This window comes from Camelina sativa, chromosome 15, assembly GCF_030686135.1.
Source record: "Camelina sativa cultivar CO46 ecotype springtype chromosome 15, ASM3068613v1".
In the NCBI taxonomy this organism is placed as follows: Eukaryota; Viridiplantae; Streptophyta; class Magnoliopsida; order Brassicales; family Brassicaceae; genus Camelina; species Camelina sativa.
In genome coordinates, this window is record NC_141894.1 from 308,714 (window position 1) to 333,241 (window position 24,528).

At 36.2% G+C, this 24,528-nt stretch overlaps 5 protein-coding genes and 2 non-coding genes across 13 annotated transcripts; 6 read left to right on the forward strand and 1 right to left on the reverse strand.

Moving 5' to 3' along the window:
- Nucleotides 1-1,589: 1,589 nt before the first annotated feature.
- On the forward strand, nt 1,590-2,038 carry LOC104744224 (uncharacterized). The gene has a single exon (XM_010465236.3). It carries the CDS (start codon nt 1,659-1,661, stop codon nt 1,983-1,985), a length of 327 nt encoding a protein of 108 aa, XP_010463538.1. The 5' UTR covers nt 1,590-1,658; the 3' UTR covers nt 1,986-2,038.
- A 192-nt stretch (nt 2,039-2,230) lies between these two features.
- On the forward strand, nt 2,231-2,636 carry LOC104744226 (uncharacterized). The gene has a single exon (XM_087489119.1). It carries the CDS (start codon nt 2,340-2,342, stop codon nt 2,634-2,636), a length of 297 nt encoding a protein of 98 aa, XP_087345245.1. The 5' UTR covers nt 2,231-2,339.
- Nucleotides 2,637-2,884: 248 nt separating this feature from the next.
- LOC104744227 (paired amphipathic helix protein Sin3-like 1) lies at nt 2,885-10,391 on the reverse strand. 4 transcript variants are annotated; one of them, XM_087487524.1, is made up of 23 exons: nt 9,945-10,391; nt 9,735-9,816; nt 9,326-9,529; nt 9,048-9,231; nt 8,856-8,954; nt 8,608-8,775; nt 8,245-8,521; nt 7,932-8,068; nt 7,777-7,852; nt 7,665-7,700; nt 7,381-7,574; nt 7,152-7,306; nt 6,952-7,079; nt 6,593-6,847; nt 5,755-6,450; nt 5,586-5,674; nt 4,790-5,371; nt 4,604-4,704; nt 4,375-4,513; nt 4,130-4,282; nt 3,859-4,025; nt 3,537-3,648; nt 2,885-3,420 (listed from the first exon to the last, which is right to left on the reverse strand). In XM_087487524.1, exons 2-23 carry the CDS (start codon nt 9,809-9,811, stop codon nt 3,292-3,294), a joined length of 4,158 nt encoding a protein of 1,385 aa, XP_087343650.1. In that variant the 5' UTR covers nt 9,812-9,816; nt 9,945-10,391; the 3' UTR covers nt 2,885-3,291. The 4 variants fall into 4 exon arrangements, with proteins under 4 accessions (XP_087343650.1, XP_087343647.1, XP_087343648.1 ...); XM_087487521.1 differs by having other exon boundaries at nt 9,735-9,813; nt 9,918-10,357; XM_087487522.1 differs by having other exon boundaries at nt 9,735-9,813; nt 9,945-10,343.
- A 2,242-nt stretch (nt 10,392-12,633) lies between these two features.
- Nucleotides 12,634-12,711, forward strand: LOC147926163 (small nucleolar RNA Z199). The gene has a single exon (XR_015583339.1). It is a non-coding gene; the product is annotated as a small nucleolar RNA Z199 (small nucleolar RNA).
- A 264-nt stretch (nt 12,712-12,975) lies between these two features.
- Nucleotides 12,976-13,066, forward strand: LOC147926164 (small nucleolar RNA R64/Z200 family). The gene has a single exon (XR_015583354.1). It is a non-coding gene; the product is annotated as a small nucleolar RNA R64/Z200 family (small nucleolar RNA).
- A 324-nt stretch (nt 13,067-13,390) lies between these two features.
- On the forward strand, nt 13,391-15,274 carry LOC104747951 (uncharacterized). Its single transcript, XM_019236592.2, has 4 exons — nt 13,391-13,752; nt 14,106-14,378; nt 14,488-14,776; nt 15,074-15,274. Exons 1-4 carry the CDS (start codon nt 13,519-13,521, stop codon nt 15,085-15,087), a joined length of 810 nt encoding a protein of 269 aa, XP_019092137.2. The 5' UTR covers nt 13,391-13,518; the 3' UTR covers nt 15,088-15,274.
- A 436-nt stretch (nt 15,275-15,710) lies between these two features.
- Nucleotides 15,711-24,213, forward strand: LOC104744228 (inositol hexakisphosphate and diphosphoinositol-pentakisphosphate kinase VIP1). Of its 4 annotated transcripts, none has more exons than XM_010465242.3 (31): nt 15,711-16,053; nt 16,231-16,380; nt 16,577-16,636; nt 16,927-16,973; nt 17,144-17,227; nt 17,354-17,417; nt 17,550-17,703; nt 17,898-17,968; nt 18,103-18,207; nt 18,324-18,416; nt 18,615-18,689; nt 18,814-18,899; nt 19,343-19,549; nt 19,641-19,740; nt 19,828-19,898; nt 20,257-20,338; nt 20,618-20,776; nt 20,925-20,967; nt 21,069-21,151; nt 21,248-21,310; nt 21,393-21,467; nt 21,637-21,765; nt 21,962-22,197; nt 22,317-22,361; nt 22,449-22,515; nt 22,693-22,764; nt 22,871-23,112; nt 23,216-23,273; nt 23,360-23,527; nt 23,610-23,684; nt 23,764-24,213. In XM_010465242.3, the coding sequence occupies exons 2-31, from the start codon at nt 16,306-16,308 to the stop codon at nt 24,028-24,030; spliced, it is 3,156 nt and encodes a 1,051-aa protein (XP_010463544.1). In that variant the 5' UTR covers nt 15,711-16,053; nt 16,231-16,305; the 3' UTR covers nt 24,031-24,213. The 4 variants fall into 4 exon arrangements, 2 of the variants coding, with proteins under 2 accessions (XP_010463544.1, XP_087343651.1); XM_087487525.1 differs by having other exon boundaries at nt 15,729-16,053; nt 16,231-16,398; XR_015581698.1 differs by having other exon boundaries at nt 15,862-16,053; nt 22,871-23,060; nt 23,181-23,273.
- The last annotated feature ends 315 nt before the right edge of the window (nt 24,214-24,528 follow it).

Sequence of the window (24,528 nt, forward strand, 5' to 3'; positions counted from 1 at the left end):
AATGCAGAAGAAAATTACTATATGTATATGAATATGCATGCATTAGCATATTAGTCAAACAAATATATATGAACTTGCCAAATTATTATATTTTATACTCAAACTTTCCTCTGATGTATATAGAAGAAAAAAAGAATAGTCAAAGTTTCTTCTTTCTACAAGATTACACACTACAAAACTCTTTATTTATGTATTCACCCAAAAATAAAAATCTCAATTCCACACAGTTTGAACCAACAACACTCTTATCTGAAAAGATTCAAAAACATGGAGCTAAAACAAACCAAAGCAATATTTTACTTGTTAACCTTAATCTTGGCATTGATCATTACTGTGCGACCATCGAAAGCAGCTCCGCCGATTGTTTATTGTTCGACGACGAGGATAGACAGAGAGGATGGATGTTACGATGCGTTGAAATTAGCGGCGTATAGAGATTATAGATGGTTATATAAAGACTGTTGCAAAGCAGTATACGCAACACAACCTGATACTTGCTTCTTGAACATTAATCATGATCTTGCTTTACCAATTACTGTCTTCAAAGAAATTTGTAAGGGCGTGAACCCTCCAAAGCATCGTTTATGAACTTTTGACTCATGTGTTTTTTCAATGATATGATAAAGAGATAAATGATATATATATTTTGTTTTTTTTTTTTGCCATGCATATTCCGCTAGAAAACCACGTTGACACTTGTTTGATTAGCAGAAATCCACCAAATAAGTAATGTTTAATTTCAAGCTTACTCAAAACGGCAAATATACTAAAATTCCTTGTGTTAATCCGTCCATTTTAGTGTTTTACATCAAAGATGGATACAAATGATTACTTAAAAAATCTTGACTGTAAATTTTCCCAAGTATATGTAAATAGGTACAAAAAACAAATAAATACACTTTTCGAATTTTTCGGTCAACTTTTTATATATAAGAACGTTCCCTATACATCATACTTCTTTTCTATTTATATAGGAAACAATAATATCTCTATACACAATCCAAAACCCACGAAACCACTATATTTTTGGGTAAAATTGAAAAAAATACTTCTGTCGAAGATGAAACAAAGAACAAAGTGACGTTTTTCTTGCTAGCCTTAACTTCAACAATGATTTTCATACAATAGGAAGCCCAGCCGTATTCGAACCTATGTTCAACAACAACGATAGATAACGTACGTGCCGGAGTGTTTCAATGCGTTGAAATTAGTGGTAGAGGCAGATTTCCGATGGCTATCAAGAATTTGTTGCAAGGAAGTGTTCTCATAAGCTTACTAAGTTACTATACTATAATATCTTCATAAGCATTTGTATTACTACGTCATTAGTTTTTTTTTAATATCATTTTTCTCTCTTTTGTTATTTGTTAACCATATAATAAGGTAAGTCAACTCTACTAGATAATCTTCTAACTTTGTCTCTTTGAATGTCTCATTTTATTGAGGTCTCATGGGTCAAACAAAATAAATAAGGAAATCTTCCTATTATTTTCTTATAGTCAAAATTTGTTCCTATATACCAAATATATATAAAAAGAAAGAAAAAAAGTTCCCTCTATACAAATTATTTTCTATTTATTTACTGAAAACAAAGATATCTCACCACAGTCTAAACCTCAAAAACCTCTTCTTCTTTTCTTTGTAATATATTATCGAAAATGAAACTAAAACAAACCAGAGTGATGTCGTTGTTCTTGTTAACCCTAATCTCAACATTGGTTTTCCAACCATCAGAAGCTCGTCAAAATCCAAACCAAATATGTACGAAAGAACAGTTGTCGCCAATAGTTAACATACCAGGATGTTATGATGCGGTGAGATTAGCAGCGGAGGCAGACGTCAGATGGCTATCAAGAGATTGTTGCAGAGCTGTGAAAATACTTCCTGATTGCCTATTGGTTGCCTTTCCTCGCAAAGTAGCTTTAAATACAAATATCTTCAAAAGCATTTGTGTTGGAAAGTACCCTCCTGCATCAATCTTATAATTTGTGTGTGTTTCTTTACAATATTCATAAAATAAATCATATTTCCTGTTAAATTTCTGGTAAGAAATTCGCAAACAACCATATATATGTCTCATCGAATGCTTTTTGTTTTTTTTTGCAATATGTACTTTTTAATCAGAAAACAAGAATAAATCAAAAATTTAATACTCGTACTTCGGTTATAAGACCATTCAAAATAATATATCGGTTAAACTAATTATGTCTAAAACATAAATAAGTTGGCCAAACAGTTATTAAATATGTAGTTTTTACTAAACAATACAAACTCTCTATAGTTTATACTGTATATATATAAACAAACTTAAGATCTGATCTGTTGTTGTAAAACATAAAATGAAACCAAAGCAAATCAAAGAGATGTTCTTCCTATTGCTTGTAGTTTCAGCTTTGATTTTCCGACCGTCAGAAGCTCAGCTAAAAACGAGCATATGTTCGAAAAAACAGACAACGCCAATAGCTAAGGTGCCTGGATGTTTTGATGCCGTGAGGTTAGCGGCAGATGCAGATGTCAGGTGGCTATCAAGACTTTGTTGCAGAGCAGTGAAAAAACTTGATGATTGCCGAGAGAGCTTACAATACTTGTATTTTCAAAAGCATTTGTTTTCAAAGTTCCACAAATCATTTTACTAATTTTCCTAAAACTATTACACGATGTACTTGATCACTATCTCTACTTGTCTAATAGTTTTACTAACTTTCCTAAAACTATTTTGTTGATCGCATACGTCATCGTTTTGTTACAGCTCAGTCACTATCTCGACGTCAATATTGAACACATATATACGGCACGCCCTAAAAGACATCTCTACTTTTAACAAAAAATAAATATACACAATAGAGAAAACATTTTTTCAGTAAATTAAGAATCAACACCAATATTTCTAATTGATTTCTTAATCTTGAAATTTGAAGTAGATGAAGAATACGTTTTCTTTTGGGCCTATCTAAATATATTAACCAGTGCTTCCCCATATTTACAACAACAATCTGCTCGAGACACACACACACACTACATTTAACACTAACAGACTTGACACTTGAAACCTAAAACCAATACACGATACACATAGTAACACTAAACCACCATTGTTCTTCTAATGGTTTTGTTGCCCACTCTGTGCATCTCTCTATATCTCATCTTATATAATCAGCATAGTAAGAAATCTGAAGACCAAAGTTGGGAATAGTTGCAGACAACTTGACTTGTGTGACTTTTGTCGGTTTTACCTTTTACTTGTGTGCTGTTGGAGTAAAAGAAACAAGAAACGCGGAAGCTTCGTTGTTGTCATCTTGAAGCTGAGAGAAACCTATGGAACCTTTCTACTCTATCTCTGTTATGTTGCAATAACTGTTCCGTCCTCTTTTTCTTCTTCTTTCTGTGGAAGAAATCCTCTGTGTCCAAGACGTATGAGATCTACAAAAGGCGCATATAAATTGAGTAGGGAGAAGCTTTTGCATAAAGAAAGATGAACTGGTAGAAATCGGTTTTAAGTGGATTGGTTGATAATTTTTAAACTAAAAATATTTCACCTTGTAAGACGAGCAAGACATCTTGCACTCCAAGCCATTTACTACTTCGACACCTTCCATAGCTTTACAGAGTGCTGCAAGATCATCCAAGCCAGTGTATGGACGCAGGTTCCTGCCACAGCCAGATTTGGTTTAAATAATTAAGTATCATCCCAGTAGACGAGAAAAAGGAAAAACAAACCTATATATAACCTGCAAGCGTGTCAACGAGATAGAATCTACCATTTTAATGTATTTTCATGAACGTAGAGGTTTATGCAAAAGTCTAACGAAGCAGATGAAAGACAAAAATACATTTTGAGTAATTAAATAAGATTGATACCTTTTCAACACAATGTTATGTCCCTCCTCTTTTTTCACTGATGAGGTGGAAAGAAACTCAGCTTGCATATAACTTGCAAATGTGGGATCCACAGAAACTGCATAAGCTTCTGGCTTCTCGATTATGCTATCCATAAGCTGGATAGATAAACGTGATGGCGAGGATGACTGCATATGAATTAAAAAAAAAGCAATTAAGTTCCAATTGAACACGAGTGACCACATTGATGTATGAAGTACCGGGAGACATAAGAGAGTCACAAGGTTCATACACATTCCAACCGGTAAACATTTTCCTCGTGCAGGAGAACCCTGGCATTTTCATAATACACCGAGTCGATAACCCTTCCGGGTTTCCGGGATTTCTCATACTCATACAGCTGAAGCAGCTTATTGTCCATCTCATCAGCTACAATAGCTTGAAGCTGCAGATGGATAATATTAGAACACCACAGGGTATGTAACATAAATTCAAAAGCAAATAATAAGTCTTAAACCACTAGTATCAGTAAATTACCTGCTTAACCAATTTGTATATCAGCTTGTCTAACGTGAATAACATATATGATTGATTCCCAATAATAGCTCTGCACTCATCCTCAAACTTCGCATTTTCAGCTGATCCATCAAGCAAACCATACAAAACCTTCATAAACCTGTACGCCATACATATCAGCATTTGATGGGAAAAAAAAAGTATTGGTATATCTATATAGACTTGTTGAAACAGTTGTAAAGGAAGGTACCTCGCATAAGGATCTAGGGAATTGGGATCCTTTGAATTTTTCGATTTCAGTTCACCGCCTGAGCAATTCCTTTTTGCAGACAAAATTCTCTGGTACAGGATCTGAAAATGCACCACTTTATCTTTGCTAGAGAGTAGAAACTACAGTAAATAATTTGGTAAAGATCATATTAAACGATGCACTCACTTGGTGAAGCCTAAAAAGAACATAAAAGTCGTCATTCCCATAGAAAACTCGGGAATCTTTAGTCCTCTCATCGGGTGAAAATGCTGCTACATGCTTTGAAAGGGGTCTGACAGACAAGAGAACACGTTCTGACTGCGGAACCAACTCAATGTCTCCTTCAAGGAGATGTGAATCCATTCCCTCCGCCTCCCCTTCACTCTCAGCTTTACCATCATGCTCACCATCTTCCTCCTCTCTGTTTTCGTCCTGTGAACATTCGTCGCCACCAGATTCAGTTCCAGATGCATCCTCACCACCCTCGGAAGCATTATCACTATCATCATCATCAGCATCATCCTCATTCTCTACTTCAGCATCTGCCTCTAGTTCAGCTTGTGCTGAATTCTCTAATTTGGATGTAGACTTCACCCCAAGATCTTCGTAAACACCAAAATTGTCTTCGATATCACCATTCGGTGACAACTCCCCTTCCTCCTTCTCAATTCTGAACGGACCTTCGGGTTCATCAGAATTCCCAATACCTTTCGAAGAATCTGACTTTATTCCATTTGCCAAAACTATCGAATTACCAACATCACCTCCCTTGTAAAATGAAAGGACCGTTTAGCATGGTCAGAAGAGTCCAGAAAGGTATAATATATAAAATAAAGCACATTTTTACTTATTCCACCCATGGGTCCCATAGGTAGTACTGTAATACTCCATGGGTAGTACATCCCTAACCCATGGAAACCTCTGGGCAATAGTGGGTTAAGGTAAATATAAATATGTTACAACAAGCAATTGATTGTAGTACCTGAGTCGAATGAACAGTTTCAATGCTGTCTACCTCATGCTGTACATCACTGAGGGTGTTGCTTGGTTTGGCTTCAATCTCATGTGAACCTGAATTGTAAAGTAACAAACATCAACACAAATAGACAAGCAGCATAATTTTATTTAATTAGTTTGCATATGAAAACTACCTGCCAAATTATCCTTTCCTACAACATCATGATTGTTTTCTCCCACACTTGGGATTGATACACTCGAGGTGACTGCTTTTTCGCTAATATCCATCGGGATAGGCATTCCAAATCTCTCCTCGGCTCCATTTCCAGTCTCTTGTTCTATCTGGGGTCTCACAGCAGAACAGGTAGCACCATCTCTGTCGGCCGTATCAGCATGTCTAGGATTTTCTGTCCTTGTCAAATCCTTACTTAACAAACCAATTCCACCATGTTTGGATGCCACAGATGAACCATTCTCATCTCCACTGGCAGTAGATTTTAGTTTCCTGAAAGCCAAATTTGCTGTGTCTGCTACAGAACTCAAAGCAGCCTCCCCGTTAATAGATGTACTGTGATTCACATCAAGACTCTTGGGTTTTATTACAACATCTTCAACAAGATCTGTGCCCTTGGCCCGTGGGGGAACACCCAGAACTGCCTCAACGAAATTTTCCCAAAGCCTCAAAACTTTACTGAGCTGCTCTTTTGTAGAACATAACTCCTCGCATGAAAACTGGACTAGTTTGTACAGGTCTTCATGAATAGCTCTGTTGAAATACTCGTATTCAAGATTAGGATTTATGGGTTGTCTGTAACCAGCAGAAATACACAATAGAACATCATCCTCATTCTGAGACTTCTCTTTCAGCTCCTTAATTTCAGCCACCAATGCTGGTTCACAAAACAAGAATAAGAACATAAAACAGTGAGAAAGGGAAAGGAGGTAGGAGTAGCACTACCAGATGAATGTAAGCAACAAAACAGAATAAAGGAACTAGTGAATATAAATTTCGAATTCTATAAGTCTACTTACATTTTGCACTCAAGTTCTTTGAATCTTGTTGCTTGAAATAGAAGCTGCGGTGATCAAGTGACTTGTAATGGTTTTTTGCATATACGTTTGCCCAGACCTTATCAAAATCTTCACGGCATTTCTTCCATTCATCTTGTTTCTGCTTTAAACGAGTAAAGACTACAGGAAGTGCAGTGGCTGGATTCTTATGTAATAAGTCTATCACGTCAAGACCATGGTCGCCATAAAGTCGCTCAATACACCTTAAATTTAGGGCTGTAAATATGTCAATAAGAAAATGGCAAAGTTAAGAACCAAACATACGAGGGCCCCAAAATAAGCGAAGAGAGAAGATATAACCCCCAGAAAAGCATACAGACCCGTGAAATGGTCTTCGATCCTGAAGGAGCCAGAAAAACTAATTTTCTTCTCTGTGATGATATTCAACAAAGTTTCTGCACTTCTGGCTGCAGACCTCACAGATTCCAGTAACATGTCCAACTCAAATCTGATATAAGCAGTAATTAACATAAAAGACCAATTACTTGTAACTAAAAAATGTATATTGTCATATATATACCTATCATCTTCGCATTTGAATAAGCTCTCTTCATATTGGTTTCTGCGCATGTGCTTAAATGAATAATCTTCACTTCCTGAGGTGACAGATACCCAATGATCATTTAAAACCTCAGCTCCTAGCTCCGATTTCTGACTCGCAGTTGGTATCGGATACTGCAAATTAAATATTATAGTAAGTATTATCCAATGAACATGCTAAAAATGCAAGTTGGAAAAGCTCTAATTACATCCGCAGGCAGAAGCCGGTAGCTAGGAGTGCAACACTCGCAATCAGAGAGATCGAGCTCCTGAATAGATTTTCCCATGTACTCATCCTTGTATTGCTCCGTTTCCTTAACAGCCTCGAGGTCAGGCTTGTGGTCTCTGTCTTTCTCTTCCACCTTCATTGGCCTAGATAATTGTTCTTCGCTGCTGAATGATTCTGCCGGATGTGTACCAGTAATGTCAGTACAAAGTGGGAAGGCAAGAGACAATATTATTCAAAACCAAGGAGTTTAAAATAGCAGCATACTTTTGCTCATAACACCAGCAAGGTGCTGAAATCCATCTGCAAAAAAGAATGAGCCTAAGAAAGAAGAAGATTGCTGACAAAATTTTAAAAAGAAAATAGGTAATTTAAATACCAATACTCTCACACCGCTCGAAGAACTGGTTGAACTCATCCATCAGATCAGGAAATTTCCCAAGAAGATCAGAAACCTGAAAAAATATGAATGGAATTTAACACAATAGACAGAGCGTTACCACAAGATCAACCCCTGATCAAAAATTGCCATACCAAAGTCTGCAGATCCTTCCTTTGGACTATTCCATTGCTAAACATATTAAGGAACTTCAGGAATGTCTGATAATCATCTTGACTGCATAATCTCTCCTTGACTTTCTCACAGAAAACAAATGCTTGGTTGTACATGCCTAACATAAAGAAAGAAAATATCTTAGAAAACAGAAGCAGATTCTTTGCACCATAAAAATACCAGACGGCCAAAATTGGATAACAAATTCTCTCTTGTAGAGAAAGAATTAAGGTGTCATGGAAAATAGAAAAGGGACCAAGCAAATAAGCATATGCTTGACAGGAGTTAGCTTACTTTTCAAATTATCTTTCTCAGAATGTGAAGCAACACCAGAATAGGCTTCAAGACCTTCAGCTCTTCTGGACGACTTCCTTTTCTCTGAAAAATGGTGTAGGTTGTCTTGCTCGGCTTCTCTATCGTCAAAATCACGGCCTCTCCTTGCCCTGTGCTCCTTATCAACACGCTTCCGCTGCTCTCTTTGCATCTTCACCATCGATTTATCATCCGTAAGGTCATAACGATCAACACTATAATCAACACGGGAAGCAAAGACCCTATCTCGTCTACGTTCCTGGGGATAAAATGATGTAGTATGCACAAAGTTGAGATACCTAACAACAAATAGAACAAGTAAAACATATGAAACAAATACCATACCTTTTCCACTTGCATTTGACGAATTAGAGGAGGGCCTGATCCTCGGTCATTGTACCGTTGGGCCAGACTCCGGCTATGCTGCGCTGCTGAATGAGATGGCAAAGACGCTGGCAAAAACCTAGTAAACCCCTCAAGCAAATCCAAGTGCCCCTCAAAGAGAATAGATACCTAGAGCACATATAATTGAAGGTTAGAAAATGTTCGAAAAAGTTTGGAGTATACATTACAGGAGAGATGAAGTATATTACCTCATTGTAAACCTCACCAATTTCCTTGTTCTCCTTTCGATACATATTCAAGATTTCCAAGAAAGATTTATAGACATGTTCATCATGCTTGAATCGCTTCTGCAGTGACAAAAAAGAAACTCGTACATTGAGACACTAGGTGTAAGGGGAACTTAATAAGAGAAAGATAAAGAGCAAAAATTTCGAGAGGACCTTAATTTTATTCACAAAATTGATGGCTTCTTCGAATTCAACAGTCTTCTTTGGCAGAGGTTCGTCTTCCTCAATAAGCGTTATTTCATATCCCTTTGGCAAAAAGGTGTTGAATCCATATATCAAATTGTTATGTCCCTTAAACAATTCCTTAACTCGTGCAATGACACCACCTGTGTCGGTTCTGCAAATGCAATGACGAACAAATAAATCCGATACCACCTATAAAAAATCTACAACCTCAACACTTGAGATTTCAAGTCAATAGAAAGTATTACCTTTGAGCCTTAAAATCTTTCATGACCTCAAGGAACCTGTCATACTTCTCCCTTTGATCTTGAAACATCTCTTTTACTTCCCTCAGGTAAGACAAGGCATCATTGGTTGTCAATTTCTGATTAGTAATTTCCCCACCAACAAATCTCCCTCCTACTCCTTCTTCTTCGGTGTCACCACGGCCAGGGACCGGAGATTGTCCAAATCTGCACCAAAAATAATCTCTAATCAATCAATTAAATAACTCAAATTCAATAACTCGTTCCTAACAAATTCTTTCAGTTTCCATGCAAAATTGAAAAATTGAAGAAAACCTAATCACATCACATGAGTCATAAAATTGAAAACCTCTGTTAAAAGAAACCTCAAAGCTAAGGAATTGAATTAGAAGTGACCTAAGAAGAAACTCACAATTCGCCACGAGAAGAGCCGAGAGGACGTTTAAATTGAGACCCAGAGGCATATATATCATCTCTTATCCGCTTCATCGCTGCTGCCCCAAAAACAAAAGATCAAATTTAAATCATTACTCTTAGAATTTAACGAAATCAGAAGATAATTAAGAGAGTAGGAACTCAAAATTCCCAGCGAAACCTTTTTTTTTGTATGAGGGAGACCTACTTTGTTGCAATCTAGATTTTTTTCACGAGAAACCAAGTGTAGTATATGAAATCAGATACTCAGATCTCTTAAACGAGAACAGAATCGGGAGATGAAAGCAGTTTGATCATCGCCTCGGCGGCAACCAATACACACAGAGAGAGAGAGAGAGGAAAATTCCGGCGAAAGTCCAAATTCTCCGGTGTAATAGACTTGGACCAGAGAAGAACTTGCGGTGAGAAGAAGAAGAAGAAGACAGAATCGAAAAGGAACGAAGAAGACAGAGAAATTGAAAGGAGTTTGAAGCAGCCAAAAAGGGCAGAGAGAATTTTCGAATAAGGCAGAGAGAGAGGGATTTTGTTTGCCTTCTTCCTCTTGAGAAGGTTCGTTCGATGTTTCTCTCTTTTTGTCTGCGTTTTTGCTAAAATTGGTACAGAGATTTTATTATTATTTCCCTTATTCTTCTGGGCCGTATACAAATATCTATTGGGCCTTTATTATCCATTGGGCCCTTTTATTTGTTGTCTCAATAACTTTTTTTTTTTTGTATCCTCAATAATTTTTTTGGTAAAAGGTTAAGTGGGGTTATTGGTTTGAGATTTGAATAGAGTTTAAAGACTTTAATGTTAAGCAGAATCTGCTGTTATTAGATCAAGATTTTGTTAAACTCTGTTAAAGTTCACTGTTATTAGTTTGTGATTTGTAAAAAGTTATTTAAAATTAACAAATTTGGATTATTGGATTCAGATTTTATGAAGTCATTAAAAGTTTTGTGTTATTCAATTAAAACAAAAGAATCTAAGATTGTTAATGAATTCAATTATTATGTTATTGATTCATGATTTTAAACACTTTCTTTACAAAATAAAATCATTGAAAGTATCACAAAAATATATGGATTATCGAGAGTATTTTATAATATTTTAGAAAACTATTCAACAAAATTTTCTAACAATCTTTCACTTATTCACTTTTAATGATTTTGTTGAACTCTACAAAAATCTTTATAAATAAGAATCTAATAACACCTCTAAGTTCCTCAAGAACTCTTCATTACTCTTTTTTAGTATTCGATTCAAAAATGTGTAGTATCTGTTTAGCGACACAATGTATATATATGAACAAAATTGTTATCGCAAGAAGAGAATTGTGATGAATGAAGTTTTATATAACAGGAACATTTATATTTACAAAATTTGTGTCAAGCATTGACATATCTAAACCAAACAAAAAAACAAAAAAAAAACAAAAAAGAATATGTAAAACAAAATTATGTACGAGCTGAAGAACAAATACACTGTCGAAAAAATGATGATAAACCACAACCAGGTTTGTTTGGTGTAGAAGATGATATATCTGGTCCTCGACGTATCTCGTAAAAATATTGTGGTGTACGTGGTGATGATGAAGAAGAGGACGACGAACTTGATGATTTCCGTGATGGAGTTTTATCTTCAAGATCATTATTACTATTATCTCTTCCTGATTGTTGACATGTGTCTTCTTGATTTTGATGAGTTGTTGTTCCATTTTTGAATTGATCACTCCAAATACGACCTGAAGAACCTTGGCGTCGGAATGAAACTGCTGATCTTTGTAGCGTTGTCATTACTAGAGATTTCAAGCTTTTTAAAAAATATTAACTCTTTGGTAACAAAGCTATTTTATTCCACCAATGTTCTATGTGCGTATGTACGATGAAGCTATTGAAAAGTGTTTGAACTTTTTTAAGTGTTTGTCATTTGTTGTTTAGGATAACATGGATAAAATTAGTTGAGTTTGAAATTAGATTTTATCCGGTGTTGGATTATCTGCAAACATGCTAAATTAAGCTATAAGTTTAAATCTATCACACAAAAAGAATATTAATTTTGATATTTTCTTCCATCAAAGTCGGATCTAATGAATTTGAGCCTTAAATAGATGTAGAGATTTGTGAGCAAAGTATTTGTCAAAAGTACATATATTAGTTCTTTGGTGTTTTCTTATATCTAAGCCAATATTAAAATAGTTGACATAAAAACCATAAGCAAGAACTAGTTGCTAGACAAAAAAATGATCCCCCAGCAATAGTCGTCGACAAAGAATGCTTGTGCAAGAGCTAACATTTCACGTGGCTCGTGTAAAAGTGACTCGAGAAGACGTTGATATATAAATCTCCCACACGGCCACACTACGAACACGATAAGTATATCTCAAGAAGAAATTAGGAAGAAGCATCACCATATAGCCAACCACTGTACTTGCAATATATCTGTTTAAACTTAACAAAATCAAACCTAAGTTGTAACTTTATCTATGTAAGTTGGAATGTAGGATCTGCAAAGTGTAACTTATCGTGTAAGTGAATGACTGAATGTTGTTAGGTTGGGTTGGTTTGGTTCGGTTTCCTTTGTACCAGCTTTAATATAATTGGAAATAACTGAGGATTGTTCGGGTTTTTTTTAATGGGTCATAGAGGTTATTAAAATTGGGCCTTATGAATAGCCCACCATCGCTAGGGTTTTCTTGTGAAACCTGAGAATCGCCGCCGTTGGGAACCTTTATATACTAACCACACATGACTTTTTAAAGACATCATCATCTCTTACCGACCACACAACTCAGTTTAGGGTTCTCTGTTTTGATCTTCAAATCTGTTTTTATGTAGATCCTAGGATTTCGAGTTTTGTTTTTTAAGCTTTCCTGTTTGTAGATAGGGTTAAAGTTAGATCAGGTGATGAATAAATACTGCAACAATATGATGGAGAAATCTTCATGATTCTTAGTATTTAAGTCTCTGATGATCTAATTCGTTTTTAATCAATCCCCTTTTTGTTTAGCTTTTGATCGTGTTCTTCGATCTTCTCAATTTGCTCTGTCTTCTTTCTGTTTTATTCGATTTGTTTAGCGATTAAGGGATAAAGAAACTAAGAGATATGATGATGAACAAATTGGTCCGTGTTTCAGATTAACCGTGACCGAAACTTTTCTTAACCAAACTCTGATCTCTTTCTTATCCTTTTTTTGATTTCTTAATATCAGTTTCTGTTTTGGTAGAATTTATCATCTTCTTCTGCTGTGATGAATTTATGAGAATTCACATGTCAGACTTCAGAGATTCTTGTAATCAATGAGAATAAACTCATATTTCTGAGCAGAAGACTAATCTTTTTATAAAAGAATCGACCGTATTGATTGATACTGGATAAGTAGATTGCTCAGAGGAATTGAAATCGAGAACAAGTTGGTTTGCTTTGTATTATAAGAAAATACAAATAATCAGTGTGTGACTAAGGACATAATATAGAATCAATTGATGAGTTGAACAGAATGAGTTGGTTACCTGAATATAATGTTAATCATACTATGATGAATACGTGACAAGACAATCCGACAATGGACTGAATGATTATAAATTAAATTTTCTTGAAAAGGATATTGGATTTAACAGTAGGAAACTGTTAATCCTAGAACACATATCTCCGAAGTCTTTCATCAACCAGTAACCAGACAAGAGAGACGTTATTATTTACATACGTGGCAGCTTCAGGAAAATAGCTTTTAGATCCACTTTTGTCTCCTTGTTGATTTTTTTTTTCTTATTCTCTCGTGTATGGAGATATTCCGAAAGGCAGCGATTGTACGCCTCCGTAGCCACAACGAGAAATACTTAATTGCCGATGATGACCAAGAATCCGTTCGTCAAGATCGTCGTGGCACAACTAAAAACGCCAGATGGACGGTTGAGATCGTACCTGGATCCAATGTGATTCGTCTTCAAAGCTGTTACGGCAAATACCTTACCGCCACTAATATTCATTTCCTCCTCGGAGCCTCCGGTAAAAAGGTACTCATATAACTAGCCAGCTACGGCTATGATCTTGGGTTTACAATAAAGAATCTCAATATCACATTAGGTTTCAAAGTTTTCTTGAAAAACAAGGCATCCAAAATTCCTGCATAACATTTTTACTATCTTGTCATTGTTTCTTATTCAAAACGAAAACATTATATTTAAGGCCCCTTTGCATTAACAATGTTGCAAAAAGATCGGTAATCTTGCCAATCGAGAAATCTCAATGTTTAAACAACAAGAAAGCCCATTAGCATGCAAAAAAAATACATAAACGGACTCTTCTCAAACGGGATTATGTTTCTTGCTAATTAAAGAAGCCATGTTAAGATTGTTTGTGAAACAAGGTACTTCAAACTTTACCGGGAAAGTTGGATTCATCGGCGGAGTGGGAGCCCATATCGGACAATGATATACAAGTACGGTTCAAGAGTCGGTACGGACAATATCTAAGGGCAAACAAAGGTGTACCACCGTGGAGAAAATCTATCACACACGACATTCCTAGCCGTACGGTCACGCAAGATTGGATCATGTGGAGTGTTGACGTTCTCCAAATTCGAGTTACCAAAGATGATGCAGAATCTACTCATAGTTCTTCCACATTTTCACGGATTGAGGTACTATATAACACTACACATACCAATACTATCTTTCTGAAATGTTACGTATTATAATAACATTATTTATTAGAAGGATTAATAACATTATTGATTGATGTTAATTCAGTCAGATGATTCATTTAGTGTGAGTTTACCACTAAAATCGGAAGGAAGATTAATATATTACGAGACTGGAGATGATGGTGGGAACATAAATAAGGAGATAGGAGAAAAATCAATGATGTTCCATGGGAGTGAGTTAACTGAACTAAAGAAGAAAGTAGAGGAAGAAACAGAGATGGAAGATGTTATGATTTGCTGTAGGAACCCTTTGAACGAAAAGCTTTATCCTCTTCAGTTGCATCTTCCCCCAAACAACGCGACAATGCACATCGTCGTCTTTCCTTCTTCTTTCGGTACAAAACTTTTCTCCTTTTATTATACTACTACTCTTTTCATTCGAGGATTCCAATTTCCAATAAAATTTTACGTATATTTGAGACATTAGTGTTTGTGTTTATACGACTTTTTGTTGTTGTTTCGAATCTCAAATTGGAATTCTAACATGCGACACATATTTTTCTTGGAAATCTCATTATTCGTCTCGCCAACACATATTTTAATCATCCCTAGGTTAATTATTCTTTTTAATGTTTCTAAGGAGTACTATACTAATATAATGTTAATGATTTTCCATTCTTTTTTGTTTGCAGAGATTGAGAAGTGATAGCAAAACGTCAATTACAGCCAACTTGAAATCAATTCGAAGATAATATCTTCGTATTTGTATTCGATATATAGTTGTTGATACGCCAAAGATAAGTGCATATACATGTATATAGTTGTATATTATATATTGAAACTTTGTTCTATTCGTTTCATTATATTTTTCAATCTTCAAACTGATATAATAAGTTACCACCAAGCTACTAGAATTGAAATCGAAATGTATATACCTAACGAATTAGTTATTAGTAGATTCTGATAAAGTCAGGAAAACCAAGATAATGACACCTATAGTGTTTTGGTTGGAACCTTTTTAAACTCTATATGCAAAAGAAAAAAAAAGAAAAAAAAAACTTTTTGGGAATAAGAAAAAGTTAGGAAAACAACCAAAAAGCTAAATTACAATTTCTCTCTTACTTACTGCATATTCTCGAATCCTGCCTGCTAGAGATCTTATCCTTCCACACCTTTTATTTTTTTGGTTACATACTTTTTTTTTTGTTTTATTGTTCCATGAACAAAATAAAATAATGACATAAACCTTTTGGAATAACATGGATGGACGACACAATGGACCATGTGATATGTTTATAGTAAATCACATTGAAAACAATTAGTATCATCATCATTAGTTTCATTATTATCGTTAATTTTTTGCTCAACCACAATATAACGTCAAGCTGTAGGTCCAGTTTCGGTCCACGGATGCTGACTAGTAGCTATGTAGTAAATTACAATTTTTTTTAATTATAATAAGATTATTATATAACGCAACGGCCTGTGACGGATGAATGTTCTTTTTCTCTCTCTCCTCGTGCTTCACCGCTCCTTAAGATATTTTTTTTTAATGAGTAAATATATTTTCTCTGCTAAAATCTTTCCTGAGATTTTTTATTTTATAATTTTTATTTTTGTTATCGCTTTTGCTCTGCCCTGTGAGCTGTGAATGATCACAATTGTTCTACTGGTAAGCCTCTCTTCTTCTCTCCTCTGCGAAATCTTCGACTGTGTTTTTTATTTTACGGCGGATTTGTTCGTTTCCGTTCATATACGTATCATCGTTGGCTACTGGCGAGTGGCGAGATTTAGTATCTGTCAGTGAATAATATTTTTTTTGTTGGTTTTGTGAATCTGCGATTTTAAGAGAGAAAACGTCGCTGTGTAAAAAGCGAGAAATAGGAACAGGAGAAAAAGGTAAAGGTAAGAGAGATATAGAGAGATGGAAGAAGGAGGAGTAAGTGTTGGTGGTGGTGAGAAGAAGATAAAGGTTGGAGTCTGCGTCATGGAAAAGAAGGTGAAATGCGGCTCCGAGGTTCTGTTTTTTTTTTTTTTTTTTTTTGGCTGTTCGTATTTTCGCCCTTTTCTACTGACGAACAGATTCGGATGCTTTATATGTTTTTTATTGAGCTCTCTTGGTTAATTCTTTTAACAGTACTATCTATGTGTTCTCTCTCTCTCGCTCATATATGGTTCGTGTTCCTTGTTTATAGGTATTCTCAGCTCCCATGGGCGAAATTCTCGACAGACTTGAGTCCTTTGGTGAATTCGAGGTACCTTCTTCTTTCTCTTTTTTAATCCAGGAGCAGACCTTGTTTTATAGTTTGTTCTTTTCTTTTGGAGACAGTTTGTTACTTTTGTGATTCTTGGGCTAATGTTATTGGAAGATGTTTGCTTCTGAGTAACTTTATTTTTTTTGTTTGCCTTTCCAAGTTGTTGGCATTAGTGTCTGCCTAAGAAAGTTTTTATTTACGCTTTGTCTTTGTAGATTCTTTGGTATATTCCATTTCCTCTTTTATGATCTCATCTCATAGACACTTTTGTGTCGCAACTTTATTCGCAGATCTTACATTTTGGGGATAAAGTTATACTTGAAGATCCTATAGAAAGGTATGCTGTACCCATATAGAGCTCAGTTTTTGGCCCTTTCACTTTCTTGTATACTCGTTTATTCTTGTTATGCATGATTCTTTTAGGATAAAGTCTTGTTGGATATATATATATCAAGTACAAAAGTATATACTGAAATTATAACTTTACAAGAAACTTTGCTGTTTCAGTTGGCCCATTTGTGACTGCTTGATTGCTTTTCATTCCTCTGGATATCCTCTTAAGAAGGCTCAGGCATATGCTGCTTTAAGAAAGTGAGTTCTACCTTTTATTTCTTGCTCTTGCCTCAATAAATAGCCTATCTTACCTTAGTTTTTTTTGGGTGCAAATTAATTGAGTTTGACTTCTGAGGTTTGATGTTTCCAACTTCTGTTATTCAGGCCATTTTTAGTGAATGAACTTGATCCCCAGTATCTTCTTCATGACCGCCGGAAGGTGTATGAGGTAAGCATTCTTAACTGCAACATAGTTGCTTCTCTGATAATTCTTCAAAGTGATTCAGCGTTGGCGACAAAGAAGAGTTGCATGCTTTTCCTATTTACTAATAAAATTAACTGTTTATGTGCACCTCTACAGCATCTTGAGATGTATGGCATCCCAGTTCCTAGGTATGCCTGTGTCAATAGAACGGTACCAAATCAAGACCTTGATTATTTTGTCGAGGAAGAAGATTTTGTTGAGGTCCATGGTGAACGCTTCTGGAAGCCATTTGTGGAAAAGCCTGTCAATGGTGAGTTTGCCTCTGGCTCTCTTTTCACTCACAACTTATTAGCTATCCCTCCATGAGCTCGCCTTTGGCTGTTTTCTCATATAATGCCATTGGTTGTTCTATGGCACTGGATATCCTCCTTGTTCTATTTATCTTCTGATTTGTAGATCTATTTTATTATCGGCTAACAATTGATATCCTTTATGCGTGTATAGGGGATGACCATAGTATAATGATATACTACCCTAGCTCAGCAGGTGGCGGCATGAAAGAATTGTTTCGCAAGGTACTGCATCTCTTCGCAGAACTTCTCTGCTCTGGATTGAACTAGTTATTTTAATATTGTCATAATAATTTATTGTATTTTCGGATTAACTCCATCCTGCTTCATATATTTTGTTTGTTCCCATTTTACTATAGATTGGGAACCGATCAAGTGAATTTCATCCTGACGTCAGAAGGGTAAGGAGAGAAGGCTCTTATATATACGAGGAGTTTATGGCCACTGGAGGAACTGATGTCAAGGTTGTGATCCTTTGCCATCTACATGTTTTTTTTGATAAGCTCATTCTCAGTCCTATCTTTTGGACAACTTAAACCTTTCATGAGTTGTCAACTAACAATCTCCCTGGTTAACACAGGTCTACACAGTGGGTCCTGAATACGCACATGCTGAAGCAAGAAAGTCGCCTGTTGTAGATGGTGTTGTTATGAGGAATACAGATGGGAAGGAGGTACGTCTTCCATTGATTTTCCAACAGTTACATATATGGAACCTAATGTACCTCTTTTTAAAGGGCTACAGTTTGAATAGAGTTTCAAAGTCTGCTGATTTTGATGAAAAGCATGAATTGCCAATGTTTTTTTCATAAAGGTTTAAAACTTTGATGCTTAGATTTTGATCAGTAATTTATTTTTAATCTATTGAACAGGTGAGATATCCAGTACTGCTTACACCTGCTGAAAAGCAAATGGCTAGAGAAGTTTGCATTGCATTTAGGCAAGCGGTAAGTTGGAATCCAATTATGTGGCTCTCGTTTATGTCTTACAGGGCTGTAATCCCTTATAATGGTACTTTCTGATTTTGTGCAACGACGTAGCAATTTCTTCAATTTTTTTTCACATTTCTAGGTCTGTGGATTTGACCTTCTACGATCTGAGGGCTGTTCATATGTTTGTGATGTAAATGGATGGAGTTTTGTGAAGAATTCATACAAGTAAGCTAGCATTCTGCATTTGTATTTTTGTCTCTTAAAACCATAGATCGTTTTATATCTGGGTAGGGCAATGGCAATGTTACAGGTTAAGTTTTTTGAATAAGCTTAACATTTACATTGCCGACTTGTAGCTGCCACAGCTTTAGTTTGAAAATCCTGTACGTGAACACAGCCCTAGAGATCTTGAGTAGCCTTCCTTAATCAACACAAAAGCAAATGCATTTTTACCCACTAATTGCAAAATGATGGCCATTAATGTATGGCAAACATTCAACTCTGTGCTGGTATAAATGATGCCAGATAGTTATGAACCTCGTTCTTGTTTTTGGTGTTCAACGTGGAATGCTGAAATAGTTTGTAGACTGGCATGCTGTTGCCTCTCTGTTATACTTTTAAAAAGTGATTTTTAATTTGAAGTAATCACTAACCTCTTGTACTGTAAGGTATTACGACGATGCCGCTTGTGTGCTAAGGAAAATGTGTTTGGATGCAAAGGCTCCTCATCTTTCATCGACTCTTCCTCCCACTTTGCCATGGAAGGTCAATGAGCCTGTACAACCTAATGAAGGACTAACTCGCCAGGGAAGTGGCATCATCGGCACTTTTGGGCAGTCAGAAGAGCTACGTTGTGTCATTGCTGTTATTCGACAGTATGTTCTAGCATATAATCACCTGTTCCTTTTACCATTCTCTCTGGTTAGCCATGATCTGAGAAGTGTTAAACTTTGTTTTGCATGAAAGTGGTGATAGAACTCCCAAACAGAAAGTGAAGCTAAAAGTTACAGAGGAAAAACTATTAAACCTCATGTTGAAGTACAATGGTGGAAAGCCAAGAGCTGAGGTGAGAGGCGCAGGACTTCCTAAATCATTAACTTCATCTCGCTTTGATTAATTTGCTTATACTCTGTCATTTTTCCCCCTTTTGCAGACCAAACTTAAAAGTGCCGTCCAGTTGCAAGATCTATTAGATGCTACAAGAATGCTAGTTCCCCGTACAAGGTAAACCCCTGAACTTATTTATTCATTTCTTGTTACCAAAAACATGTCCAATCCAGCCTTTTCCTTGCCAAATGATATTCACCTGCGCAATTCTTTACTAATAAATGTAACATTATTTAATTGAAATAACTTAAATTATTCTAGAGCATTCCTGATGTTTCTGTGAAGTGTTTTTAAGCGAGCTACGTCCGTTGTAGTGCTATATTTCTGCTCACCAAAGCCTTCCAAGGGGCTTTTTTTGCTGTCCCATCATAGTTTTCTTAAAACCAAAGTAGCATGCTTCATTTACTGCTGTTGCAAACTGTATTTACCGTTGAAATCTGGTAAGAACCTTATGGTCTTCCTTTTTTATCTTTAGACCAGGTCGTGAAAGTGATAGTGATGCAGAAGACCTTGAACATGCTGAGAAGCTTCGGCAAGTCAAAGCAGTTCTCGAAGAGGTTGTGTGTCTCAACATTTGTTACTTTCCCGTTTCTATGTGCTGCATTCTTTGAATCAAGTTTCTGTAATTGTAGAGGATATAGTCCTTGGAAAGAATTATTTAATAACCGTCCTGGATTTAGCTTCACGGCCAGCTGCTGTTACTGTCATAAGTTCTTGTTTTTGGCTATACGGTGATTTGATGTTAAGATAGATCTGGGAATTTTCTACAGGTTCTGTTTGGTATTTTGCTTTTCCTCTGTTAGCCTCCCCTCATATTATAGAACTTTGATATGCAGGGTGGACATTTCTCGGGTATATACAGGAAGGTTCAACTGAAGCCGCTGAAGTGGGTTAAAATACCAAAAAGCGATGGTGAAGGCGAAGAAGAAAGACCAGTAGAGGCCCTTATGGTTCTGAAATACGGTGGTGTTTTAACACACGCTGGTAGAAAGCAGGTATACTTCCATTCAGTATCAGAAAATAATATAATATACATTGCAAAATTCAAGATTTCTGTTGCTAAATGAAGGCATCTTATCTACAAAACTGCAGGCCGTTAGTGTATTCTTGCCTAATTTTTTTTTATGTATGCTTCGTTTGCAGGCAGAAGAACTTGGTAGATACTTTCGAAACAATATGTATCCAGGTGAGGAAACTTGATCTACTTTCCATCTGAATCAGTTTGGTGACTTATGATGATCAATATGTTTTCTAACTCTGTAACGATTAAATGGCATTTGCTTGTAGGTGAAGGGACTGGTTTACTTCGTCTCCATAGTACATACCGTCATGACCTCAAAATTTACAGCTCTGACGAGGGACGTGTTCAGGTACAGCTTTACGCTTTTAGTAGTCAAGATGAGAATATGATATTCAGCTTTTGAACATATACTTCAAGCTTCAATACTTATTTGCATTGTTAACAGATGTCTGCAGCAGCTTTTGCTAAAGGCCTGCTTGACTTAGAAGGCCAGCTGACGCCAATCCTGGTTTGGCCTTTTCTCTTACTGAGATCTCGTGGTGCTTTGCAATGTCATTGATCATCACTAATTTCTTATCTTATTTCTCTAGGTTTCTTTGGTTAGCAAGGACTCTTCCATGTTGGATGGTCTTGATAATGCCAGCATTGAAATGGAAGCGACTAAGGTTTGTCGCTATATATGATGAGCCATCTTTAATGTGTGTCAATCACGTTTTGGCAACTCGTCTGAACCATTTGCTTGTGGCCAACAAGATCCAATCTGTTACTAATAGAGTCTCCGCAAATACCCATTCTCAAATAATTTTTGGATTTCTTCTCTACGTGCTTTCCCAGGCTAGATTGAACGAGATTATGACGTCTGGCACAAATATAATAGATGAACCTGTCTCCTCCGAAGAATGCCCTTGGATGACTGACGGAGCTGGACTGCCTCCCAACGCTCATGAACTCCTACGTGAACTGGTACTCACACTTTTCCATCATATATTAGTTTATTGCTAACGTGAAAGAGATCACCAGCCATGAGTCTGTTTGCACAACAACGTAACATCTCATTTTACAGTTGGTTTTCTCTGCCATTTTCTCCCTCGTAAAAGTGATTTACTGGAGTCGAGAAAATAAACTCTTAATGTGTTGAATTACTTTCCAAAATAATTAGGTGAAATTAACCAAGAATGTGACTGAACAAGTAAGACTACTTGCAATGGATGAAGACGAGAACCTCACTGAGCCATATGATATAATTCCACCATATGATCAAGCAAAGGCTCTTGGCAAGACAAACATTGACAGTGATCGGATTGCCTCTGGATTACCATGTGGTAGTGAAGGGTTCCTTCTGATGTTTGCTCGGTGGATAAAACTCGCAAGGGACCTCTACAATGAAAGAAAAGAGTAAGTTTATCATCGGGTTTGGATTTAGCTATGCTTTGATTTAGTAATGCTTCTCAATTTTTCATCTTTCTTTCCGGTAGAGTTTTGTGAATATCACTGATAGTTGAGTTTATTTGCAGCCGGTTTGACATCACACAGATTCCAGATGTTTACGATTCATGCAAGTAAGTTTTAGGTGTTGTTGGTGTATTTACACCTAGCTTTAGTTACTTGTTTCTGAATATGCTGTAATGTGTTATTCTCACCACCAGGTACGACCTGTTGCATAATTCCCATCTCGATCTAAAAGGATTAGATGAACTCTTCAAAGTCGCACAGGTAAACAAACTAAAACTTCTCTTTCCCTTTTTCCTGAAACTCATATAATAGTTTGCATGGTCGCATTGTTTTCTAAGGCATTGTGACTACTGATCATGCCTGATTGAAACTATGACCATTGTTGGTTATCTTTGTATTGTTGACTGTGCTTGCATATAAAAAGTTATGTGGTTGCAGTTGCTTGCAGATGGTGTCATCCCAAACGAGTATGGCATCAATCCACAACAAAAGCTCAAAATCGGTTCAAAGGTGACAGTTTCTAGCTACGTGTAGTTATTTTCCTCTCTCAGAATATTTTTCCAGAGGATCTCACAACTTATTATATCTATATTTTTTGTTTCCTTTAAAACCAAAGATTGCTCGGCGCTTAATGGGGAAAATCTTGATAGACTTGAGGAATACTCGAGAAGAAGCAATGAGTGTTGCTGAGCTGAAAGAAAGCCATGAACAAGTCTCATTGTCATTATCTGCGTCCCAAAAAGAAGATAGAAATAGTCAACCAAGGCTTTCTATCAGTACCGATGAATTGAGACGACCTGGCACAGGTGATAAAGATGAAGATGATGATAAGGAAACCAAATACCGTTTAGATCCAAAGTAATAGTCTTTGGCTCTTTGCTTTTTCTACAAACTAATATGTTTTTTGGTTTCTGAATATTACACAGGTGTTATCTACTAATTGCTTTTCATTTCCTTTTAGGTATGCAAATGTTAAGACACCTGAACGTCATGTGCGGACTCGACTGTACTTCACATCTGTAAGTTTCCTCCTTACTACATTGCTTGTTTAAGTGTCTTTGAGTGAAAACTAATATGTTTTTTTGCGTTGTATGAATTGGAACAGGAATCGCATATTCATTCGCTGATGAATGTCCTTCGATACTGTAACCTCGATGAATCACTTCAAGGAGAAGAAAGTCTCATCTGCCAAAACGCCTTGGAACGTCTTTGTAAAACTAAAGAACTTGATTACATGAGTTACATTGTCCTAAGGCTATTTGAGAACACTGAGGTTCCCTTTCACTCTCACATCATATGATTCAATATATATGCATGGCCTTGATCAGTTTCTGAAACCATAAAAATCGATGCAGGTATCACTTGAAGACCCGAAGAGATTCCGCATTGAGCTTACATTTAGCCGTGGAGCTGATTTGTCTCCCTTAGAGGTAAGAGGGATTATTGTTTTTGTTTTAAACTAAATAAGGGAACAATTTTGAAGATCTTAATTGTTGTGAGAACATGCAGAATAATGACGACGAGGCAGAGTCATTGCTAAGGGAACACACACTTCCGATAATGGGACCAGAGAGGCTTCAAGAGGTTGGTTCTTGTTTAACACTCGAGACGATGGAGAAAATGGTTCGTCCTTTTGCCATGCCGGCGGAAGATTTCCCTCCGGCGTCCACTCCGGTGGGTTTCTCAGGTTACTTCTCCAAAAGCGCGGCCGTGCTCGAGCGTCTCGTTAACCTATTCCACAACTATAAGAACTCATCCTCTAATGGAAAGACCTGAGGGCAGAGGCAGACCAATTTTATTTTTTTTACTCTTTTATTTTGGCTACATAAATTTGCTCACGCTTGTGTTTGTGCAGTTTTAGTCATCTTTTATATTTTTTCTCGACATGTTATGTGAATTTCCTTTTCCTCCCAAAATTGCTAGAATGTTTTTTTTGAATATAGCTGTTTCTTTTATTCAGCATGATTGTTATGTATATATAACTATATATATTTGGGTATACTAAGAATATGATATATATAGTCAATGTGTTGAAAGGGACTGATGCAGTTGGGTTTGAATTAAGATATGATTACATGGAACATAAATGAGTCACCCGTGACGTTCTATAAATGAGCACTTTTTTTCTTTTTTCTTTTTTGTTCTAGTTTAGTCATTACACTGGATCTTTTGGATAGGAATTGTTTCGCCAGTTACCGAATGAAACAAACAAAAAAAACAGTCTAATGATTTTGGCACTTACCGTAAAAATTAATTAAAAATAATAAAAAATGG

What these genes read in the sequence shown, in the direction of transcription:
- LOC104744224 (XM_010465236.3), top strand. Translation starts at nt 1,659, where the DNA reads ATGAAACTAAAACAAACCAGAGTGATGTCGTTGTTCTTGTTAACCCTA.
- LOC104744226 (XM_087489119.1), top strand. Translation starts at nt 2,340, where the DNA reads ATGAAACCAAAGCAAATCAAAGAGATGTTCTTCCTATTGCTTGTAGTT.
- LOC104744227 (XM_087487524.1), bottom strand. Translation starts at nt 9,811, where the DNA reads ATGAAGCGGATAAGAGATGATATATATGCCTCTGGGTCTCAATTTAAA. An exon ending in GTCAAATGCAAGTGGAAAAG is followed by an intron (nt 8,522 to 8,607) that starts GTATGGTATTTG and finishes TTTTATCCCCAG; the next exon opens with GAACGTAGACGAGATAGGGT. An exon ending in AAACTGTTCATTCGACTCAG is followed by an intron (nt 5,372 to 5,585) that starts GTACTACAATCA and finishes TCATTTTACAAG; the next exon opens with GGAGGTGATGTTGGTAATTC.
- LOC104747951 (XM_019236592.2), top strand. Translation starts at nt 13,519, where the DNA reads ATGGAGATATTCCGAAAGGCAGCGATTGTACGCCTCCGTAGCCACAAC. An exon ending in TCGGAGCCTCCGGTAAAAAG is followed by an intron (nt 13,753 to 14,105) that starts GTACTCATATAA and finishes TTGTGAAACAAG; the next exon opens with GTACTTCAAACTTTACCGGG. An exon ending in CCACATTTTCACGGATTGAG is followed by an intron (nt 14,379 to 14,487) that starts GTACTATATAAC and finishes ATGTTAATTCAG; the next exon opens with TCAGATGATTCATTTAGTGT.
- LOC104744228 (XM_087487525.1), top strand. Translation starts at nt 16,306, where the DNA reads ATGGAAGAAGGAGGAGTAAGTGTTGGTGGTGGTGAGAAGAAGATAAAG. An exon ending in TGAAAGAATTGTTTCGCAAG is followed by an intron (nt 17,969 to 18,102) that starts GTACTGCATCTC and finishes ATTTTACTATAG; the next exon opens with ATTGGGAACCGATCAAGTGA. An exon ending in CTGGAGGAACTGATGTCAAG is followed by an intron (nt 18,208 to 18,323) that starts GTTGTGATCCTT and finishes TGGTTAACACAG; the next exon opens with GTCTACACAGTGGGTCCTGA.